This window comes from Pelophylax lessonae (assembly GCF_965119305.1).
Source record: "Pelophylax lessonae genome assembly, chromosome: 4".
Lineage (NCBI taxonomy): Eukaryota > Metazoa > Chordata > Amphibia > Anura > Ranidae > Pelophylax > Pelophylax lessonae.
The window spans coordinates 513,282,838-513,305,315 of NC_138771.1; the positions used below are offsets into that span (position 1 = coordinate 513,282,838).

Consider the following 22,478-nt stretch of genomic DNA (forward strand, 5'->3'; position numbering starts at 1 on the left):
ATCTCTGCCTTTCTGTTTTTTAGCTCCCTTTATACTTTTATATATATGACTCCAAAGTTGCATGACTTTTTTAGTGCAACTTTGGATGGATGCGACTTGGATGTGACTTGTCACACCCACTGTTGCATGTTAAACATTCAGGTACGACTTTCATACAAATTTTGAGGGTTGACATTGAAGTGTATGGTCCTCAAGTTGCATGAAAGTCAGACCAAAGTAGTGCATTAACCACTTAAGCCCCGGAAGATTTTACCCCCTTCCTGACCAGGGCCTATTTTGCGATTCGGCACTGCGTGACTTTAACGGACAATTGCGCTGTCGTGCGACGCTGTACCTAAACAAATTTGACGTCCTTATTTTCCCACAAACAGAGCTTCCTTTTGGTGGTATTTGATCACCTGTGCGATTTTTTTTTTTTTTTTGATCATGCGCTATAAACAAAAAAAGAGCGTCAATTTTGCAAAAATTAACAATATTTTTCACATTTTTTTATATGAAATTCCCCAAAAAAGTCAAAATCAAAATTTTTTAACATTCCAGGCCAATTTGTTTTATACTACATATGTTTGGTAAAAAAAATCGCAAAAAGCGTATTTTGATTGGTTTGCGCAAAAGTTATTGCGTTTACTAACTAAGGGAAAGATTTTTGTCATTTTTGTTGTTTTTTTTTTAACGAGTAATGGCGATTTTTTTTTTTTTTTTTTTTTTTTTTTTTTTGCGGGACTGCGACATTGCGGCGGACAGATCGGACCCTTGAATGACATTTTTGACACTTTTGGGGGTACCAGTGACATTACTACAGTAATCAGTGCTATACATATGCACTGTTACTGTAAAAATGACACCGGCAGTGAAGGGGTTAACTTTATTTGAGAGGGAGGGGTTAAGTGTGTCCCTAGGGGCGTGTTTCTTACTGTGATTGGATGTGGCTTGATGTGTAAGAACAGAGATCAACGGTCCTACATAGCAGAACCGTGTGATCTCCATTCTTACACAGGGAAGAATGACAGGCGGCTTTGTTTACTTTAGCCGCCTGCCTTTCTTCGGGTGTAACGGACGATCGCGAGTGCCCAGCGGACATCGGGTCTGCCGGGCACACGCGCGGGGGGGGGGGGGGGGGTCCGTGACTGAGCGGGAGTGCGCCTCCGGCGGCGCTCGCTCCCTAGAGCCTCACAGGCTAGCGACGTAGCCCTACATCGCTTTGCCTGTGAGGGGCTGACCGCCGCAGTAAGTAGTCGTGCGGCGGTCGGCAAGTGGTTAAGGACTTTAAGTCGCACAAATATGAATGGTGATCATTGGAAAATATGGGGTGCAATTTGTCATGCAATTTTGATGTGCAAACTTGTATGACAAGTCGCACAGGTGTGAGTGGGGTGTTTGAGACCTATTGAGCTGCATTTTTTGGTAAAAGCCTTTGCACAGGGTGCCTCACAGATTTTTCCACCAGTGCACCCCTTTGTCTCAGTTTTTCCAGACATCTCCTTTTGAACTATTCCAGGTTATCTGAAGTCCTACTTAATTTTGAAAGTCTGATTTCCTGTTTGTTCTGCCTGAGGGCCCTGTGTTGTCCACTCCACACCTTCATGTTCGGTTCTTTGGAACATCTCAAGTAGTCATGAATCTCTGAGGGTCTTTTTCAAATGAATTACTTCACATGAGAAGCAGCAGAAAGCAGGGATGGCTTGTTTTTTAAGCTTTTGTTCCTTGTTAATACTTTAGTGTTTATAACCTAGGCACGGTGTACTCTAAAGCATCTATAACCTTGGGGTATTGTACCTTGGTCCTTGCTGTAGTTAGGAAAAACCATAATTACATTGCATTACAGTAAAACAGCAGGCATTGTTGCCAACTGTGCAAATTGCAGCTATTGATCAACAATTACCAATAATTGATTTTCCTAGTCAGTGAATCAGGCCCAGCAGGCATCCAGCTGCTCATCTTTGTCAGACCCCTTTTAAACCCTGAAAAGTGTTAAGTGAAGTTCTGTAATTGCAACTGCAATTCGTTATGTGTTTCTGTTTTTTTTTGGCCAACTGCTAGCTTGATTGCAACGTCTTTCATTTGTCTGCTTTTTACCACAGATCCTGGATGACAACGCTACAAAAGAGCTGATGCCTGTGGTAGCTGGTGCCGTCTTTACTCTCACAGCACATCTGCAACAGGCCATATGCACTGAACAGAAGCAGCCAATGCCGACTTCAGGGATGTACCAGTCACAGTACGTCCGCATGTTGGATGGAACCTTTGCTGCTTCTGCAGGAAGCGAAACTCTGTCCACAGGATATGTCTCAATCGGAGATTCGTCACTTCATATGATCCTCAGAAAACTGCTAGAATTCATTCTCAAAACGGGTATGACTGCAACGGGACTGCTTGACATAAAATCTCGCTCGTCTTCCTTGGAGCAGGCATCTCTGGTTTTTCATAGCCAGTGTTGGCATCAAAGATCTTTAAAGGAAAAGTCTAATATTTAGATACACTTCACTCTCACTATTTTCTGGTTCCTGTGTCACCTGTCTGGTGTCGAGAGGTGATATGATGAGCCAAACCAGGACATAATTGTGCTCCTGACTGCTATTGTGAAGACTGGCTGCACAAAATTACAAATCCCTAAAGGACCGTAAACATGGGCCGAATATTGGGCGGTATTGGCCGGTTCAGTAGAAACTGGCTGACATTCAGTCTGTGTGTACGGCAGCCTGTCTGACAGAAGCAGGCTTCTGTCGAAGGGGCATGATCGAAAAAGGTCTGCCGATCGGCACTCGATCAGAGAACTCTGACTGGTGTGTTCTGGCGGGGGCTGTCCCCCTGTCAGAACACAATAGCTCAACAGGGAAGATTGCTGTACTGTTATTGGATTGTTAGTACAGCAGCTCCTCCCTGAGCTCTTCAGTTTTCTTTTGTTCAGCCTGCTTTGTTGAATAAAGAACAAACTGTTTGTACTAGGCTTTAGCTGGTAGAATATTTAATGTTTGTATTTTTAATGCATATTTAGCAGTTTATATTCCCTTTGATTGGCTTTTATAGCTTTGAATTTTTTACTAATCATTTTTGTGTCTGCTGTTTGTACAGGAGGTGGGCTGCAGAAAGTTCGGACCCACTTGTATGGATCTTTGCTTTATTACTTGCAAATCGCCCTGAGACCAGATGAACCTGATACACTAGAAGCAGGTAAGAAAGGTACACGTTTTCCTATAGCATTTATTTTGCTAGTTTAATAAAATGTTTGCTGGAGATTCTTTAAGGATTGGACTTGCTTCTTTGTAGCTTTCAAGCTAAAATCCCCTCCATAGCAGAAAGCTCCAGCTAGCAATAGGCTAGTGTTAAAAGTGATCTGTTACTGCAGAACTGCATGGGGGCTCTGGGTCACGTCTCCATGTACCAGATCCAGACCTCACATTAAGAAAAAATAAATAAATTAATCTTTTTTAATTAATATTTTTTAGTAAAAAAAAAAAAAAATCTTAGGTTCCATAAAATACGTTGGATGATCTAGTCAACATTTGTATCAGCATTGTAAAGATTGTGTACCTGTAAAGATGTCGCTGTAAAACTAATTTCTGCCTGAACAAACTCCACTTTCTTTTAAATTAAAAGTTAACATTCTTTTTTACATTTTACATAATATACCTAGCTCTCTCAGCATTCAGCCCTGCCTGAATTGACTTAAACAGGACATTTCCATACTGCAGGAGCAATGTTCTATTTAGGTCCAAGAAATATTAGTGCACGGACAACAATGTTGCTGTAAAGAATTATTGTGCATTATGTTAACATTTTACACAAACAGATTTTTACTGGGGTGCATCAAGGTGTAATGTACTAATAGCAGATGTACAAAAATGGCCTGTTGTGTGGCCCTCTTTTTTGTGTGGCTGTACGGATATGTACGGTACCACACTTGATGCAGTGTTTTTAGAACTGCAGTGGTAAGGGTTTACCTTACTCCATTGTAGATGTATAGAATAGTTTTCTGGTGTCTTCTTTTTTTTTCTTTCTATTTTTATGTTGGTGTGTTTTCAGTAATCTTAAATGTTCTTTATTCAGCTAATAAGTCCATGTGGGAGAGGCTGACAGCCCCTGAAGATGTGTTCAGTAAATTACAGAGGGACAACTTGGCAATATTTGAGAGCTACTGGGCCCCTTTAATGGAAGTCGTTTGCAGAGATGCCTGCGATGGACGTGAGATAAGCAGGGTAAGGGGGGTGTCATGACTCATTTTCTGTTGTGTTCTGTTGTGCAAAATCCCCTTTTCCCAAACTCATTACTTTTGTCCTTTTAGATGTTGGCACTGGCCTTGTTAGACCGGATGGTTTGTATGGACAAGCAGCAACAGTGGCTTCTCTATCTGTCCAACAGCGGATATCTTAAGGTGCTGGTAGACACTTTGGCTCAGGATGACAGTATCCTACAGAACCTTCTGTTGCCTCAGTCTCCAGTCTTAAAGGCTCTGTACATCTACGAATCTAAAATGGTATGTTGTTTCTGAAGTATTTCTGAACTGCAGAGAAGATATTTTGCATAAATTTGACATTTATTTATATATTACATATGTCTGTATATTTTTTACTAGCAGTAATAGGTCATGCTTTTTCTGCCTTTCCAATTTTTTCATTGTGCGAAGCAGCGAATATCTGGAGTACAAGAGGATAGCGAACACTACAAACTGAACCATTTTTGTAATCTTAGCCCCTCCCTTAGATAAAGTATATCTAAACCAATAATCAAAGATGTAATATTTTGCATCTTACCAGTTTTTGGGTGGATTGGCTGCTTTTGTATAATTTTTCAGCAAATACCAAAAAATACATGCTAATCCTGATAATATTCCAGCGTTCGTATGACTTACTGTGCACTGTACCGAAACGTCAAACAATGTTATCAGCTTGGTCACCTGTCCTCCAAAAACTTCACAATGCCTCACCTTATGTTATGGAGAGAGGAAGGTGTTTTTTAGTCCAAAAAGGGAGAACAGGCTAGAGTAACAACACTGATACTCTTTCATAGATACAGTACTGGGCAGCTTCAATTCAAATACTGTTTGGAGTTTAGATCAATTTTAATTGAACAGTTGTTGCATAATAGGTGCGAGTTATGTTCCGATTAATGCAGTGACTTACATTGCTTTCTATTGAAAAAAATGTGCTGGTTTTCCTGTTTATACTTTTATCCTATTGATTGCTCTTCCTATCGGAACTTGCACACTAAGGCTAATGCCACATGAGTGATCTTGTCGCTGACAACTTGCTAGCGACAGATTATTATTGGACCACTTACCTTTTGCTCTGAAGTTTCTCCCTTACTAGAGAGACCAGTTAGATTTTAGATAAAGTAATTCCATTAACCCCTTTCTGCTGCACCCCTCCCCTGAACCTTTGAGGATCTTCACAATGTGGATTAATCCCCATCCCACACGTTCCTGGAATGGCTTAGAGCAGGTGGGTGTTTTAGCAACTACCAGCTGGGAGCCGTGGTCAACAAGTCAAAGCATATATTGCTAGCACACCGTGAATCTTCAAAATATCGTCCAAAATGTATTAAAATGATCACATCACAGCAGGAAATTGTGACGTTTTGGGGCTGTGCAGGGCCCCTTCATCACATGCCTGGTAAAGGGTTCCTGCGTGGCCCTGAAACGCTGCAATTTCCTCCTGTGATTTGATAATTTTAATACATTTTTAGATTCTATTTTGGAGATCTTTGGTGTGATGGCAATATATGCTTTGGAGCAAGCTGTCGGTGATGCTGTGGTTACACTACTGGGGGGCACTTAAACGAGTGTGCTCCCAGCACAAAACCAATATCTATGTATGGCCCACCTCTGTGCTGCCAGATATGTATAGAGCTACAGGAAGGGGTTAAGGTAAGTGGAAGTCTCCCCTGCCAGAAGTAGAATCATCTATGCTACATGCCCCTAATATAGCTAATTCTTCCTGTGTAGAGATTTTCAGTTTGTGCGTTTTGTCACTAATCTGCTGACAAGTAGACCGCTTTTGTTCTTTGAGTAGCTAATATAATTATAGAAATAAAGACAATTGGAGTGAGGTATAATTTTTTTATATATTTTTCTTTATGTAGGCATTTCTTACCCGAGTAGCCAAAAGCCAACAGGGTGCACTGGAGCTGCTGAGGTGTGGGGTGATTGTAAGACTGGCACAATGCCAAGTGTACGATATGCGTCCAGAGGTTGACCAACACGGGTAAGGAAAGAGTCAATTTGTGTTATCTATCTATTAGATAGGGATGCCTGATTCTTGCTGTCCTGCTTTGTTACATTGTACACATCCTCCCTTTGAACCATTTAAAACTCTACATTTACACAAGCTTATAAAGTATATTCAGCTTGCCCTTAAAATGCTTCTGATTTCCTTCACAGTTGTATTTGACTTCCTTCTGACCTGCAGTTGAACTCCCCCTGAGCTGCACCATCTGCTTTAGGCTATATTTACATTCCCCAATAAAAAAAATGTCCATAGAAGGAGAACATCAACGGAAAACCCAGTGGAGGAGAAACTTGTTGTGCAAACCTTAACCACTTGCCGCCCGCCCGCCGTCAAATGACGGCGGGACGGTGCGGCCATTGTTCTGGGAAGACGTCATATGACGTGATCCCATTCAGCAGGGCAGGCGTAGGAACACAGCTAGTCACCGGCAGTAGTAAACAGTCACTGACACTGACTGTTTACTAAGTGATCGGCTGTGAATCCATTCACAGCCGATCACAAAATGTAAACAAAGAGCAGTAACTCACTGTTACTAGCTCTTCTCCCCTCACACAGTTTCCAGTGTGAGGAGAGCAGAGCTAGAAATAGTGAGTTACTACTCTGTGTACCTGTCACAAAGTAAAATCACACAAATAAATGTCCCCACACAGTCCTCAGCCCCCCCCCAATTGCACCTGTCACCCAACAGTCACCTCATCAGTGCCCAGAAATTGACACCCATAAGGCTACGTTCACATGTGAGCATAGCGATCGCGGGCAGAATCACCGCGATTCTGCCAGAGATCCGGAAATCATTGCAAATTGCGGGACGCCTGTGCGTTGCCCGTGATTTGCAATAGCACCCCAAACGCTGTGCGATGCCGCGATTTCCACCTGCCGAATCGCGGTAACATCGCACGCAAACATCGCATTACGCCCAAAAAAGGTACAAAAGCTTCTTTGGGGCATCATGCGTTGTTTGCGCGATGTTACCTCGATTCGGCAGGCGGAAATCGCGGCAACATCGCACAGCGTTTGGGGTGCTATTGCAAATCACTGGCAACGCACAGGCATCCCGCGATTTGCAATGATTTCTGGATCGCGGGCAGAATCGCGGGCAGTATCGCCATACTCAGGAGGAATAGCAGAATGTATTTTGGGGTGCAATTTTTGCTATGTACATGCTATGTGTTTGAAATATTGCATAAATGGACAGCTTTTTGTAAAAAAAAATGCGTTTTCATTTTCTTTCCACATTTTCCAAAAACTTGTGGAAAAAAAATTACATATTCAAAAGACTCCTTATGCCTCAAAAATTATACGTTGGGCTGTTTGCTTTCCAAAATGGGGTCATTTTATGGGGGTTTCCATTGTCCTGGTGCTCCAGGGCCTTCAAAAGTGCTATAGGTTGTCAGGAAATTATATGTGTAATTTGTGCTCCTAGAATGCCGGACGGTGCTACTTGGATGTTAGGCCTCTGTATGTGGCCAGGCTGTGAAGAAGTCACACACATGTGGTATCGCCATACTCAGGAGGAGTACTAGAATGTGTTTTGGGGTGTAGTTGCAAGTATACATATGCTGTGTGAGAGAAATAACCTGTTCGTCAATTTGTAAAAAAAAATAAAATAATCTTCATTTTGCAAAGAGTTGTGGGAAAAAATTACAACTTCAAAAAACTCACCATGCCCCTTATTAAATACCTTGGAATGTCTACTTTCCAAAAAGGGGTCATTTGGGGGGTATTTGTACTTTCCTGACTTTTTAGTGTCTCAAGAAATGAGATAGGCCTTCAGTACATCAGGTGTGGTCAAGTGTAATCAATTTTCAATGATTAGCACCATAACTTGTGGACTCTATAACTTTCACAAAGACCAAATAATATACACTTATTTGGGTTATTTTTACCAAAGATAAGTAGCAGTATAAATTTTGGCCAAAATTTGTGAAGAAAAATTACTCATTTGCTAAATTTTATGACAGAAACAAAGAAGAATGCGTTTTTTCACAATATTTTCAGTCTTTTTTTATTTATAGCACAAAAAAGAAAAAACCCACTAGTGATTAAATACCATCAAAAGAAAGCTCTATTTGTGTGGAAAAAAAGGACACAAATATGGTTTGCATTCAAAGTGTGAGAGCGCTGAAAGCTGAAAATCAGTCTGGGCAGGAAGGGGATGAAAGTACACTGTAGGCAAGTGGTTAATGTTGGACTTTTTACGATTGGAGAGCCTTTAATGGGAACTGATGAATTGTTTTCTGTGGATGTTCTCCTTCTATGGACATTTTTTATTAATGCATAATTTCTTGGTTTTCATGTCTTTGTTATTTCACTCAATTGATGCTTATCACTTATCATTGATTATTAATGCTATTTTATGTATAAGGAGGATTGTTAAAATGCTTTCTGTGGGGAGACTCTTCCTATGGACACATTTCTTTTTTTTATTTACTTATTTTTTGTTTCAGATATTTTTTGAAAGCTATTTTACTTAAATTGTTGTTTCTCTATCGTTAATTGACAGACGCAGCTCCATATTCTTCTTAACCATTGTGTTATGCTGCCCCCTACAGGAGTAGGACACTAGGCAGGAAAAAAACTTTACCACGCCTATGGGGCAGTCCCTGAAGGCGTTCACCCATTCACTCTGCTATAGGATTCAGTTTGTTTCTGCCTAGTTTAGTAGTAGGACCTAGTTCCCGGCTGGGACTTCGGTAATAGCTTGTCTTTTTTTATTTTAAAGGGAACCTTTGGTAAAACTTTAATTTTTTTAGCTAGTTATGTTCCTGAGAGAACTGCAATCAACAGCTGGGCTGGGTATCCTAGATCCTTAAGGTCTCCCAGTCTGGCCAGCAAGCGTGTGCAGGTTATAGCCCCGCGCTAGGCCTTGCCACGACAGAGCCCCAATGGAAGGGTCTGGCCTGCAAGTGAAACACCTCGCCGGGATGCACACGACCTGGTTCGGCCTGAGTGGCAGTGTGCTCCTTGGCCGTCAGCAGCCCCCGCCCCCCGAGTGGAGAGGTAGTCTGTCCGGAGTGGCGCCCACCCGATTGTCATTGGTATGGTGAGTAGTGGCCCTCCATTGCTCTTGCAGTCTCCGGGTGGACGTGGGCCCCTCCTTGGGATGGTTGGACCCCCGTGTTCACTTCCATTTCCCCCAGCCCCTCTAACAGTCACGGTGATCTTTTGGTACCAACTCACACCCATGCCCCCCCTGGGTTAGGTAGGAGCTGGCTTTGCCAATTTGTCCAGTAAGAGGGGTGGATTCGGTTGTTGCTGACCGGGCTGTCTGGATCGCACTCGGGGGTCTTTAAGCAAGTCCTTGGCCCCCGGGGGTTAATGACTGTGGCAGGGATGTGCTTTGGGCTCCCTGCCATGGTTATAGGCTTGAGGGGGGGGAGCGGATGATTATCAGGTCTGCGTCGGGCCGAAAATGTAGTCTGTGGCTTTGCGGCCTACTTGCAGCTGTCTGGGTACCCGACCAAGCTGACCGAGATAAGGGGCCTGACCAAGCTGACCGGCGGATGCTTCACGCGGCTGGATCAGGCCATAAATTGAGGCCGCCGCTTGCGTCCTTCTCGCGGCTGAAGGAGCTGGTTGAGTGACTGACCAGGCTGTCCGAGCTGCTGATCGAGCTGACGGCGAACTCGCGACCTGATGGGGCCCAAAATTTAGGCAGTAGATTGATAGAGCAGCGGCTGGGCATCCCCTCTTCTCCCCTCCCGGGGAGTGGACAAATGGACTGCTTGGAACCCCCCCTTTAACTAGGGGGTGCTGTAGTGGCATTGTTGTGTGAGGGTACTCTGCCTGCACGTCTGTGTCACGGCGGGCCCCCGCTTACCCTTTATAGGGGGCTATGTCCTTTTATGTCATTTCTGGTGGGCGACCCTTAGGTCTAATAGGGGTCTTTTTGTGGAACTTTAGCCGTCGTCTCCTAGCGGGACTGTGGTCGGCGACGTCCCCTGCTTCTTATTTTCTCAGGGTAAGCTAAGCATATAGGGACCCTACTGGGTCTGCATCCACGCACTTCGGATGCTCTTCGGGGAGGATGATTTCCTTTTTTTTTTTTTTTTTTTTAATGCGCATGCAAGGGCGCTGGTGGATGCACTGATTGTATAGATGCAGAAAATGTTTTAAATGGGGGGTGCCGGTCCCTTTGGGGCCCGCAGATCTCCTAAAAGCGGCAAAGTTACTCTTTTCCCACCTACAAAATTGTCGCGAGTCAGTGACATTGTTCTAAACGCAATAATGGTAACCACGCATAGTGTGGCTAAAAAGCTGGTCTGCGGACTAGGCTTCTAAAAAGGCTCTATCAGATCTCCCCTTTACGGCGGACCGCCTATTTGTTGGATGAACTGATCAAAGGACTCACACGTGGGAAGAGTACTCTTCTTCCTCTATCTGCTAAGGGCAAGTCACTGCGTAATACATGGGGCCCTTACTTTTCAGCACACAGGTGGCCCCTTCGTGCCTTCGGCACGCAGGAGAAAGGACCTAAGCCATTTAAGTCATCTGGGGGTTCCAAGAAGACTTGGTCGGGTAACCCGAGAACAGGCCCCTCAAGATCTGCGGACAAATCTCCTTCTGCATGAAGGGATGCCTTCACCCGTATCTGGAACCAGGGACCTCCTTGATTCAGGACAAATGGGCCCACCAGCTGCTCCAATCGGGTTACAAGATCGAATTAAGGTCCTGACCGTCGGACAGATTCTTCCTTACCAATCTACGCCTATCTTCAGATCAGTTAAGGGATCTACGAGAGGCGGTACAAGATCTGCTGTCACAAAGGGTGATTATACCGGTTCCCTCTCGGGAACGCTTTCAAGAGTTTTATTCAAACCTGTTTACTGTTTCCAGAAAAGAAGGGAAAGTGCGTCCAATTCTGCACCTCAGGGCTCTGAATTGCTTTGTGCGGGTACAGAGGTTTCGAATGGAGTCCATTCGCACGATAGTGGCGTTCCTACACCAAGGGGACTTTTTGGCTTCTATCGATATTGAGGGTGCATATCTGCACATCCCTTTTTACGCTGAACACCAGCGTTTTCTTCGCTTCGCTGTAGAAGAGGAACATTATTACGCTTTGGTCTCGCCTCCGCCCCCAGGGTCTTCACCAACCTGTTGGCTCCGGTATTGGCATTACTGTGATAGCGGGGGATTGCGGTACTAGGTTACCTGAATGATTTCCTCTTAAGAGCAGACTCCCACTCAGATCTGGTGGGCGATCTTTCAATCACTGTACGGATTTTGCAAGAGTTTGGTTGGACCATCAATTTAAGAAAATCTGCTCTGGTCCCAGCCTCAAACGGTTTATCTGGGACTGACTCTTGACTCAGCCTATGCGAAGTGTTTCTTCCTCCGGAAACGTTGCAGAGGGCGATTAGGTTCCTGTTATCCAGCAGTCTGTCCTCATTGCAGACTTGAGATCTCTAGGCCTGATGGGGTCTACCCTCTGGGCGGTTCCATTTGCTCAGCTCCACACGAGACTTCTGCAAAGGGGTATTCTTGTCAAGTGGAACAAGGATCCAAAATCTTTGGAAAATCTGATTTGGTTGAGTCAAAACGCAAGAAGTGCTCTTCTGTGGTGGCTCAGTTCCTTGACCCTGTGTCAGGGCAAGCCCTTCCTTCAATTGTATTGCACCATGGTATCTACGAATGCCAGCCTATCTGGCTGGGGGGGGAAGTACTTGCAAAGTTGTGTGTCCAGGGGACCTGGACTCTAAATATTCTGGAACTCAGAGCGATAAAGCTTTGCTTGAGTCACTGGACAAATCGTCTGCAGGGTTCTCCAGTTCGGATTCATTCAGACAATGCCACGCCCGTGGTTTACATTAATCATCAAGGGGGGCACCACGAGTGTTCTGGCGGCCGGGGAGGTGGCAGAGATCTTAATATGGGCAGAAAATTTGGTTCCAGCCCTTTCTGCCATGCATATACCAGGAGTGGAGAACTGGCAGGCGAAATACTTGAGTCTTTAGGTATTGGATCAGGGGGAATGATCCCTGCGCCCAGAGATGTTTCACCTGTTGTGTGTCCGGTGGAGGACACCCGATGTAGACCTGTTAGTTTCTCTGCTCAACTAGAAGGTACATAGGATTGTAGCCAGGTCTTGGGATTCTCTGGCCGACGCCACAGACGCACTGGTTGCTCCTTGGGGTCAGTATTGGCTTATCTATGCGTTTCCTCTGCTGAAACTTCTGCCGAGGCTTCTGCGCTGAATAGAGGTGGAAGGGATTCCGGTCATTCTGGTGGCCCCAGACTGGCCTCGCTGGTCTTGGTATGCAGATCTGGTAAGGTTGGTCGCTGATGCTCCTTGGAGACTTCCTCTCAGGGAAGATCTGTTGTTTCAAGGGCCGATCTTCCATCCTGCTTTAGTCGCTGGCTTTAACGGCGTGGCTGTTGAAAGCCAGGTATTGAAGGATAGGGGTTTTTCTGACTCAGTTAATCCTACACTGTTGAAGCCTAGAAAATCTTCCTCCAGGAAAATTTATCATCGTACGTAGAAATCATACATCTCATAGTGTGAATCGATTAAGGTACATCCACGCTCCTTTTCAGTGGCTAGGATATTGGCTTTCCTCCAAAGAGGGGTTGAGCAGCGGTTGGCCTTGGGTACTACTAAAGGCCAGGTGTTGGCTTTGGGGGTGTTTTTTCAACACCCTTTAGCTACGCTTCTTTGATTCGCACTTTTAAGCAGGGAGTTCGTCATGTGGCTCCTCCGATACGGTACCCGTTACCTCCGTGGGATCTTAACTTGGTACTGTCTGTTCTTCAAAAACCTCCCATTGAAAACATTAGGGAGATTCCTTTGCTTACACTGTCACAGAAGGTAGCCTTTTTGGTGGCTATTACCTCTGCCCGCAGAGTGTCTGAATTGGCGGTGCTGTCCTGCCGTTCTCATTCTCTGGTGGTCCACAGAGATTAAGTGGTACTTCGACCTAATCAGTCGTTTCTTCCTAAGGTGGTTTCTGATTTCCATTGACTGAAGACATTGTGCTGCCTTCACTCTGTCCTAAGCCCAAGCCTTGCATTCTTTGGATGGGGTTTGGGCAATTAGGAGTTGCCTAGCGGTTACTGAGTCTTTCAGGAAATCAGACTCTTTGTCCTTACGGAAGGACCTCCGAAGCAGTAGCGGCTGGTGCGTTGGGGGAGCAGGGGCGCCGCCCCCCCCCCCTATCCATGCGTCCGGCCCCCTAATCTACATGCGGGGCGCCAGACGCATGGAGTTCAATGGGGTTTTTTTTTTTTTCTGAAGCACATGATTAGAGCCAGAGGCTCGAAAAGGCTTCAGAAAAGGTTGGGCCCGGAGCGCAGAGCACTGCAACCCGAGCCCACCCATTTGTGTGACAACAGCGAATGAATATTCGCTATTGTCACACGAATCCTCCTGGCCAATCAGGAAGCGGGTATGAGACCCGTTTCCTGATTGGCCGAAAGGCGAACCCATGCCATTGGCCATGGAAGAGGAGAAGGGAGGACTCGGGGAGACGCGGGGGACTGAGGAGAAGCCACCACTGCAAATCAGGTAAGTGCAGAAAAGAGCAAAGCAAATTTGCAAAGATCCAGCAGCCTTTCAGACAAATTGAATCCATGTTCCCCCTCTATGGTTTCCTGGATTGGGGTCTTCTTTTAGGCATTAGGATGAGGAGCCTAACATTCAATGGCTGAGGGTTTTCAGAGAATAGATGTCCCACTGACCCTGCTCTGCTGACTTCTGCAGCCAGCGCTGTCTTATCTCAGCTGCTCTATAAAGAAATGAATTGTAAAAGTGCTGTCAATGATTAGCTTGAACTGTGTGCTCAGGAGGGGTCGCTGATGGAGGGGGCGGTGAGTCCTTGTATCAGCTCTATTGGTAGCTAGATATTCCTGGCCAAAATGTTACCTATCCTAGGAGAACTCACACACCTATGCCTCTGTATTATAATAGCTTCTTTAGCTATAGGATCCTATGTGTAACCATCAATAGTGGAAGCGCATGTTTTAGAATTCTATGCTTGATTCTAAGCTTGCTGTAAAACAAGAAAGCCCAGCATGCCTTCCCAGCCTATAATTCGAGGTATAAACTCTAGCTAGTCTTTATACCCAAGCTATAGGGCATTATAGGCTTTTGCATGCATTGCCAATTTCTGAAATACGTTTTTAGGGACTGCAGGACTAAGCATGCCTTGTTACCAATTGAAAAGATTCAGTGGAACTGCAAGACTAAGCATGCCCTGTTACATAGCTTTCTGTGTATACTACAAGAGCAAGTCTACCCTGCTAACCTCTGAATTTGTCAAGGAACAACAAGACCATGAAATGACCTGAAACTTCAAGACACAGCTTGCCTCCATCGGCCCCAAGTCCCAAGATATACTGAGACCTGTAGTTCCACAAATGACTCTGTGCTCCCAGTTTCCCTACCACTACATTTCCCAACTCATATCACCTCTGCATCTCCTGACTCACAGGGAGTACTGAGATTTGTAGTTCCACAAATTACTGTTTACCCGAGGCTTTCCTATCTCTGCATCCCCTGGCTCCCAAAGCACACTGAGACTTTTAGTTCCACAAAGGACTGGATACCCCAAGCTTGCCTATCTCAGCATCTCCTAACTCGCATATCCTCTGTATCTCCTGACTCATAAGGCACACTGAGACTTGTAGTTCCACAAATGACTGTGTGCCCCCAGCTTTCCCATCTCTGCATACCCTGCCTAAAATGACAAGCATTAGACAAGCCATAGGTTTAGAAGCGGGAGCTTTGTTGTATTAGAGAAGACTGAAAAAGTCTGAGTAGTTAAAGCCTCTTTTTAAATAAACAGTGATGGATTTGTTTTGCATTAATAGGGGTAATATTTGGCTGTGCATATAGGTGCTACCCCCCCCCCCCCCCACCACTTTGAAATACTTACTGCATTCAGTTGTGTAAGAAAAGGGAAATGCAATCATGTACATAGAGTTAATAAGGTAACCATTTAGAGTAGATTTAGGTTATGGTCCTTTTCTGGTTCTTTTAGTTCTTATAGGATGGTTGTGGAATTGATTCATCAAACCTGCTCTCAAGGAGAGGCAGAATAAACATCAAAATATTTTGAAGGGCAACATGTGGGCAGAGGGGATTGGTTTTTTTCTCCTTTCTTGTCTCTGTACTCTCTCTTTCTTCACTTTTTATCATTTTCTTCAAATTCTCTGATAAATCTCAAATGGATGCTTAAGTGTGGGTTCTAGAGCCTTCCCTAGTCTTAATTTATATATGTAATTTATATACCGCATGGTCTTCCTGTACCCAACCTTATTATTTTTTTAAATAATTTATCTGAAGTGGATTTAAATACGCGGTTGTGACAGATTGATAACATAATGTCGGCATCCCCGCTGCCTAGTTGGGGCTCACCCCCAGGACCGCTCCCATGAACTGACGTATCCATACGTTGATTTGTGCAGCCGAGCCAGCCTGCCACAGTATATTTGGAGCAGACGGTCGGCAAGCGGTTAACCTTCAGTTGGCAAGGTTTGAAGTAGGCTTCCAGGCTGATCTCTGTATAAGTCAAGGTGTCATGGCCACGGTTTCAGTGGCAGAGTAACTTTCAACCCTTCCTAGTGACAGAGGAGGAACCAGGTGAGGATGAGGTAGAGGAAGGCGAGACTTTTCTGGGGGCAGAGAAAGGATCCTCTTATAGAATCTACTCCTGAAGAACCCAAGGGTCAAATTTTTATCTCCGACCCAAAAGGCCTTTGTAATATTTCTTGCGGAAGTGGTCCAGACCAATTTCAAGTGCATCCTCATCTTAAAGGATGCTCACCCTGGGTGTTAATTCCACCAAGAAGGTTAACTCAGCAATATGTAGAGCAAGTTAACTAAGAAACCGAGCATGAGAAAAACAAGCTGCGCTATCTAAAACTTCAAATCTGGAATGCTCACATATCTCTTTTGTGTAAAATCCTCTTAATGGTGGCCTTTCCAAGGCGTCCTTTCTATGTCCAATTTTGGGAGAGGGAGTTGGGACACACCATCCCAGAGGAGTACTGGACTTAATCATACCTGCTCACCTTCAAATCAAGTGTGTCCACTCAAGCTCTAGAACAAAATATCAAACTTTTGACTAGGTGGTACAGAAGCCTGAATCTCTTTCTCAAAATGAAAGCTGCTATTCCTGACTGGAATTGACAATGTGGAGAACCAGGAGGTACCCTCCGACACAGATTGTGGGCCTGCCACCTGGACAGGCATTTTTGGCATGCCATTTATCAGCTCTGCTTTCTCATCACAGGAAAATCCTGGCCTAAAACTCCTGAGGTTGTTCTTTTTTTCTTTTCTGGGTTCATTGATAAAATTTAAAAGGGCAGGCCACACCATTCATGATTGGTTAATGAACTGTAACCAAAAGGCATGAGTTGTCATCTTCACCAAATCTGTCATCTTCACCAAATCTGCCTATGTCCTATATAGATCAGTGTAATTACTCTGTGGAACCACAAAGTCCAGCTGCTTTACTGCCTCAGATGGTCACACCGCTTTTCCTGAATGTGTAACTATATGAGGCTGTAAATCGGCTGGGCTTTGTGGTTCCATAGAATCATTGTCATTAGTGGAGGTGAATGTTTGCACTTTTGGGTTGGAGGAGACTTTCTTCTTGTGGAGCACCGCTGATCACAATTGAAAAGTGGAAATCAAGGATTTTACATTTTTGGGACTTTGTTGAATGATGCACATATGCACTTGCTTGTGTTAGCACTTTGATCTTCATATTTGTTGTCAAAATTCATCAGTTGTTTTTTGATATACCGGTTTGAAGTATTAGCACAGCGTGTTTTCTCATGTTATTGATTTATTTGTGCATGCTGGTGTGCAATTTTATTTTTATTTTAATGCACAAGAAGTAGAGTATATCTTTGGTGGATTCGGCGGCCTCCTGTTTCAACAAGATGCCAGCTGTCCTGCTATTTAGGGATGCCACAAACAGTCATCTGAGGACCTCCTATAATGCCTCCTTTACTCTGATGAAGACATCTTTACAACCATCAATTGCGGCTCTAGGAGTGTGCCGAAGCCTTGAAATATGGGCCCGTTGCATGACAAGAGAGAGGGATCCTGCTAGTGGGGATACTGAAGCGAGAAAAACCTGGAAGATTTCCGATTGGCTCTTAGTTTCTCAGTGGATGTCTTGAAGGATGCCATTCAACAACTTTCTCGTTTTAGGGGTATTGTCCATATGACTGAAGTGTTGGTCAACAGTTACCCTGCAAGAAGCATGTTTAAAGTTACCTTTTCAAGGGGAATGTTTGTTATGGTCTTTCTTTGGATGATTACATTCAGAAAAGTGACTGTGGGTAAGGGTACCCTGTTACTGCTTAAAAAGAAGTCAAAGCCTACTTTTCAAAAACCTGCTGCTCCTTGTACTTCCAAAAATTAGGCCTTTCGCCAATCTCAGGCCTTAGGCTCTAAGCCTCAGTCCACATTCTGCAAGAAGACATGCACTTCAAATCCCTCTAAGCCTGGGGAGAAGTCGTCCTTGCAAAGAAGGGGCACCCCCACTTTCTTGGATGGGGGGCATTTAAAGTTGTTCACAAAAGTTTAGCAGGGGGAGGTTGCGGACACGTGTGTCAATAACATAGTCGCTCAGGTTCTAAGCTGGATTCCAAAGCCTTCCTTGTCCCCGCTTTATGACTTCAAATGTTTCAGTGAATCAATAAAAAAGATTTACTCTTTTCATCAGTGCTTGATCATCTTCTGTCTCAAGGAGTGATCATCTGGTTTCAGAAGGCAAAAGTGTTTAGGTTTCTACTTGAACCTCTTGTTGGATCTCAGGCAACTCAACAAGTTTCTCTGAATGCTGAAGTTCTAGATGGAATCAGTGCAGTCTGTAGTGGCCACTCTCCAGCGGGGAGATTTCCTGGCATCAGTGGATGTCAAGGATGCCTATCTGCATGTTCCCTTCTTTCCACCCCACAAACGGTTTCTGTGGTTCTGCTTGTCAACAGCTCTCAGGGTGTTCACCAAGGTCCTACAGTAGCTCTTGTCCTGAGGCTCCTGCATGCCCTGAATATTCCTGTCGAGAGGTTTAGATGCGTTCTGAATTTTCAAAAGTCAACTTTAGTCCCAACTCAGAGGTTGGAATATTTAGGTGAGAGTGAACTGCCCTCCCGACAAATGTTTCAGGTCAGTGCCTCAAAGTATTGAAACCAGTAGTTCAATATGACATCTTACCACCATGTAATTTTTTTAAGGAGAGAACCTGATACTTCGGCAATGGACAGTATAATATTTCAAACCATAAGCTCATGTGGTTGGTTGGATACTTTTCAAGCAAGAGCAGAAAACCGTTTTAGAGTTGATCTATCATGAAGTTTATCTTTCTTATTTCAGAACATATGGGTTACGAGAGACCCCCATCTTTATCTCTGCACCATTGGAAAGATACAGGCAGATCTTGTTACCTGCTCTTCTGCTTTGCCAGGTGATCCTGACCTCCAGCACCGCTCAGCACCTACAGGCAGCCGGACAGGTGAATGCCCAGAAAATGTTAAGATGTGTGCAGTGTTTATTTTAGGATTATTTTGTAAGTTGTGTTTCTGATTCTTGTTTTCCAGGTGTTTCAGTTCTTGGTTGCTCATTCTGACACGATTCAAGCTATTTTGAGAGGCCAAGAAGGAAGCCTAGGATCCTTACAGGAGCTTGCTCTACTCACAGGACTCCTCAGCAAAGCTGCTTTGCCAGGTGATTCACTTTGTTTCGTTTAGTGTGCTTATACTGAAACCCCTAATGCGATTGATGACTGAAAGTGTACGTGTGGCCAAAAAGAAAAAAACAACGTTCATCTCTGCAGTACATTTTTCTATGCTTTATCGCTTTAAAAAAAAAAAAACAGTGCAGAAACACTGGACTATCTGCCAGAAATCAAGTGAGATCCAAACTTTATTTGAGCTGGCAACTTTGCCTCTTTTGCACTGAAATCCCAAGCTGTCTTTTTAGCCCCTTTCCAGGTCTCCCTTCTCAACTACAGAATACTTTGCTCTTCCTCTCGTCTTCATAAAAGTAAGCTGTTCTGTAGTCCAGCATGGGAGAACTCATAGTTAATAACCTTGCTTATATAAAAAAAAAAATTAGGATGACCCTGAACCACCAATAAATCAATCATAGTCCCCCCTATTAATATCTCAAATCGTAAACTCCATTTCAGTACAATTCAATAACAAACACAAACTTAACTATATACCAGTAAATAATTATAAAAATAAACACATTATTGTTGTGCAATAAGTAATTCATATGAATAAATCGTAATATAATGAATTTATCAATAAAGTGCAAAATAAATAATTTGAACCTAAACACATTTATACAGTGACATTAGCTTTCAATACATATAAGTAAATAAATTCATCAATAAAGTGCCTTCAACAAAAGTTCTTTAAAAAACGTTTTTAAATATTAATACAACAATATAAATTTTACATGGACCTTTGGTCCATGACCCTTATGGACCAAAGGTCCATAAGGGTCATGCATGTAAATATGTATATAAAGCGTTCCAAAGCTTTCTGTGTCCATTCCTTAGGGTAAGGCTGGCTGTACACTAGTATAATTTTATCCAGAATTTTTTGTGATAAAAACCTTAATTCAATTTTCAAATTATTAGTGGGGGCAAAATGAGGTTTGTTATGAACAGCAGTAAAATTCAAAGGAGTAGGGAAAATATTTCTCGAATGAAGGAATTTCTATCAGGCAATGTGGTTTTTGTTTAGGAAAATTGATTACTTTTGAACAACATTGGTCAAATCAGTCGAGCGTAATGCATTTTTTTATACAAATTTTCCATGTTGCTATGTATGAACCTCTGTCTGAAAATCTACTAGAATGTGGCCAGCTTAAAGTAGAACTATAGGTAAACCTTTTTTCTCTTTCGTTCACTAACGGACACCGCTCCATGTCTTCTTAGACCCTTGGGCTTATGCTGCTCTCTTTTCAGGAGTAGGAATAGACGGAAACAATTTTGGCTACGCCCCTGAGGCAGTCCCAGGGGGTTTAGCATCACTTCCTGCTATAGGACTTCAGTTTTTTCTGGCTAGTCAGGGGTAAGGACCTGGCTCCCTGCTGGGATCTGCGGTCCTGGCATTTTTTCTTTTTTTAAATGGAATTTTTTCTTTTCTCTTTATTTTCTTTTCTGTGTGAACTACAATCAGCAGCTGGACTGGACGGCACACTTGATATCCTAGATCCTTATGGTCTTCCCAGTCTGGCCTGCGAGCGCGACCCAGCTATTCGCTCCATGCTAAGTTAGCCGTGACATAGCCCCACTGCACGGGGGATGACCGGCGAGTGAAACACCTAGCGAGGTCGCATAGCCCTGGTCACGACAGTAGTCAAGATCAGGGCCGCAGCACCCCCATTCCAAGATGATGCGGTGGACTGCCAGGAGTGGTGCCTGCCTAATGCCAAGATGTGGTGAGTAGTGTCCCCCCTATTTTTTCTGGGAATTGCTGGGGTGGTCACGGGCCCTCCCTGGGGATGGTGGGTCTTGCTCCCCCTCACGTTTCCCCCCCCCCCCTCACGTTTCCCCCCCTCTCCCTAGCGGAGTTTGCCCTGCATTAGTCATCCTCACCTGTCCCTAGTCCCCTCTTGGGGTGCACAGGTGTTTTTTGGGGTGAGGGGGGCTAAATTGGTGCTGGGCTGGAAAGCGGCTGGAGTGTGCCTGCACTTTTTGTGCTGCTGGGGGGGTCCCTGCGGGGCTCCTCCCTGCTGGGCTATTACTTCCCTGGGGGCGCTGCCGTGGATGGTTTTCACTAGCCTTCCCGACCATGTTTGTGTAGTCCGGTGGCCATGTTTTGGGTTTCCCTTTGTAATCTATAGCGGCAGCCATTTTCTTGTAGACTGGTGTCTTGCAGCGGGGGCCTCTAGTGTCGGTGCTTCCTCTTCCTCTTTGATTGCAGCATGGCAGGCTGTTTGGTGCTCTCCAGCTCTAGGGTGGTGAGTCTCTGTGGGTATACGATTCTTCCTCTGCTATGTACAGTGCCGCGGGTGCGCTGATACTTGTGGTGCTCCAAGCGGTGTGCGGGGTTTTTTTGTGCACAGTACTGCTCCGTTTTACCCATGGAGCCCCTGGAACGTGTACCTGACCCACTCCTTGAAGCTGCGGGACCCTCTGGATCTGTCTGCCCTGGCGGCCATGATGACAGGCCTGCAGTCACATGTGTCAAAGGTTGATATGGCCCTGCAAAGGTGGCCCAGCAAGAAGCGCCCCCCGCCTTCACCTGTATCCTCTACCTCCTCAAAGTCTGAGGTAGATTTGACCGTCGTGGACGCCACTGGGTCTGCTTCCACGCACCCTGAGTGCGGTAACAGTGAGGATGAATCCTCCTCCTCTGCAGCCGCGCATAAAAAAGCGCGGGTGGAGGCATTGATTGTTTCTGTGCGGGAAACTTTAAAGTTGGAGGACTCAGCTAATGCGGAGTGGGGCGACGCCGGTGCAGTTTGACACCCGCAGATCTTCCAAGGTGACTAAGGTGTTCCTCTTTCCGGCCTAATTTGACAAGATTGTCACTGGTCAGTGCGGTTCCCCGAAACGCATGGTTGGAATACCTAAGCGCTTCGCTAGGAGATATCCCTTTGAGGAGTCTCTCCTGAAGAAACTAACGTTTCCACCGTCAGTGGACTCTCAGGTTTCCAGGCTAAATAAGGCCTCACTTTCTGGTGGAGGATTCTCCATCCTTTAAGGATCCTGTGGACAAGAGAGCTGAGGCTCTAGTCCGTTACTTTTTCACCGTGGCAGGTTCAATGTTGAGGCCGATGTCTGCTATCACCTTGGTATCCTAGACCTTAACGGAATGGGCAAAAATGTTACACCAGGATCTGGAAAGGGGGTCAACACCCTCCTGAGCTGGCGGATCAGTTGATGCAGGGACTACAGTACATTTGTGATGCATCTTTGGATGCGGCTCCTTGGCTGGCAGGGTGTCTGTGACTGCAGTGATTCTTCGCCGCATGATTTGGTCGAAGCACTGGTTAGCCGACCAGGCTACTAAAAAGGTGCTGACTGATCTACCTTTTTTGTAGGTGACCCATTTGTTCGGTGCCTCTATGGAGGAGATCATTAAGGGAGGTAATAGTACATTACTTCTGCAGGTTGCTAGGGGCAAGGAACCTAGTCGTAAACGTGTTCCTTTTTTGTTCGGCTCACAATTGGCCCTTTTGTCCGTCTGGATCGCAGGAAAAGGATTTGAGATCCACCCGTATCTTCGCAAGAGGCTCCAAAAGACCCTGGAATGGTAAGACAAAAGCGGGCACTACTGGTTCCG

At 44.8% G+C, this 22,478-nt stretch overlaps 1 protein-coding gene across 2 annotated transcripts in view; it reads left to right on the top strand.

Moving 5' to 3' along the window:
- NUP205 (nucleoporin 205) overlaps positions 1–22,478 on the top strand; it is a 169,235-nt gene that overhangs the window by 114,536 nt on the left and 32,221 nt on the right. For both annotated transcript variants that reach the window (XM_082253150.1, XM_082253151.1), the window contains exons 29-35: positions 2,082–2,352; positions 3,073–3,171; positions 4,048–4,196; positions 4,283–4,474; positions 6,079–6,200; positions 18,550–18,688; positions 18,774–18,900. In XM_082253150.1, the coding sequence (XP_082109276.1) occupies positions 2,082–2,352; positions 3,073–3,171; positions 4,048–4,196; positions 4,283–4,474; positions 6,079–6,200; positions 18,550–18,688; positions 18,774–18,900 (1,099 nt within the window). The remainder of the gene's footprint in view (positions 1–2,081; positions 2,353–3,072; positions 3,172–4,047; positions 4,197–4,282; positions 4,475–6,078; positions 6,201–18,549; positions 18,689–18,773; positions 18,901–22,478) is intronic.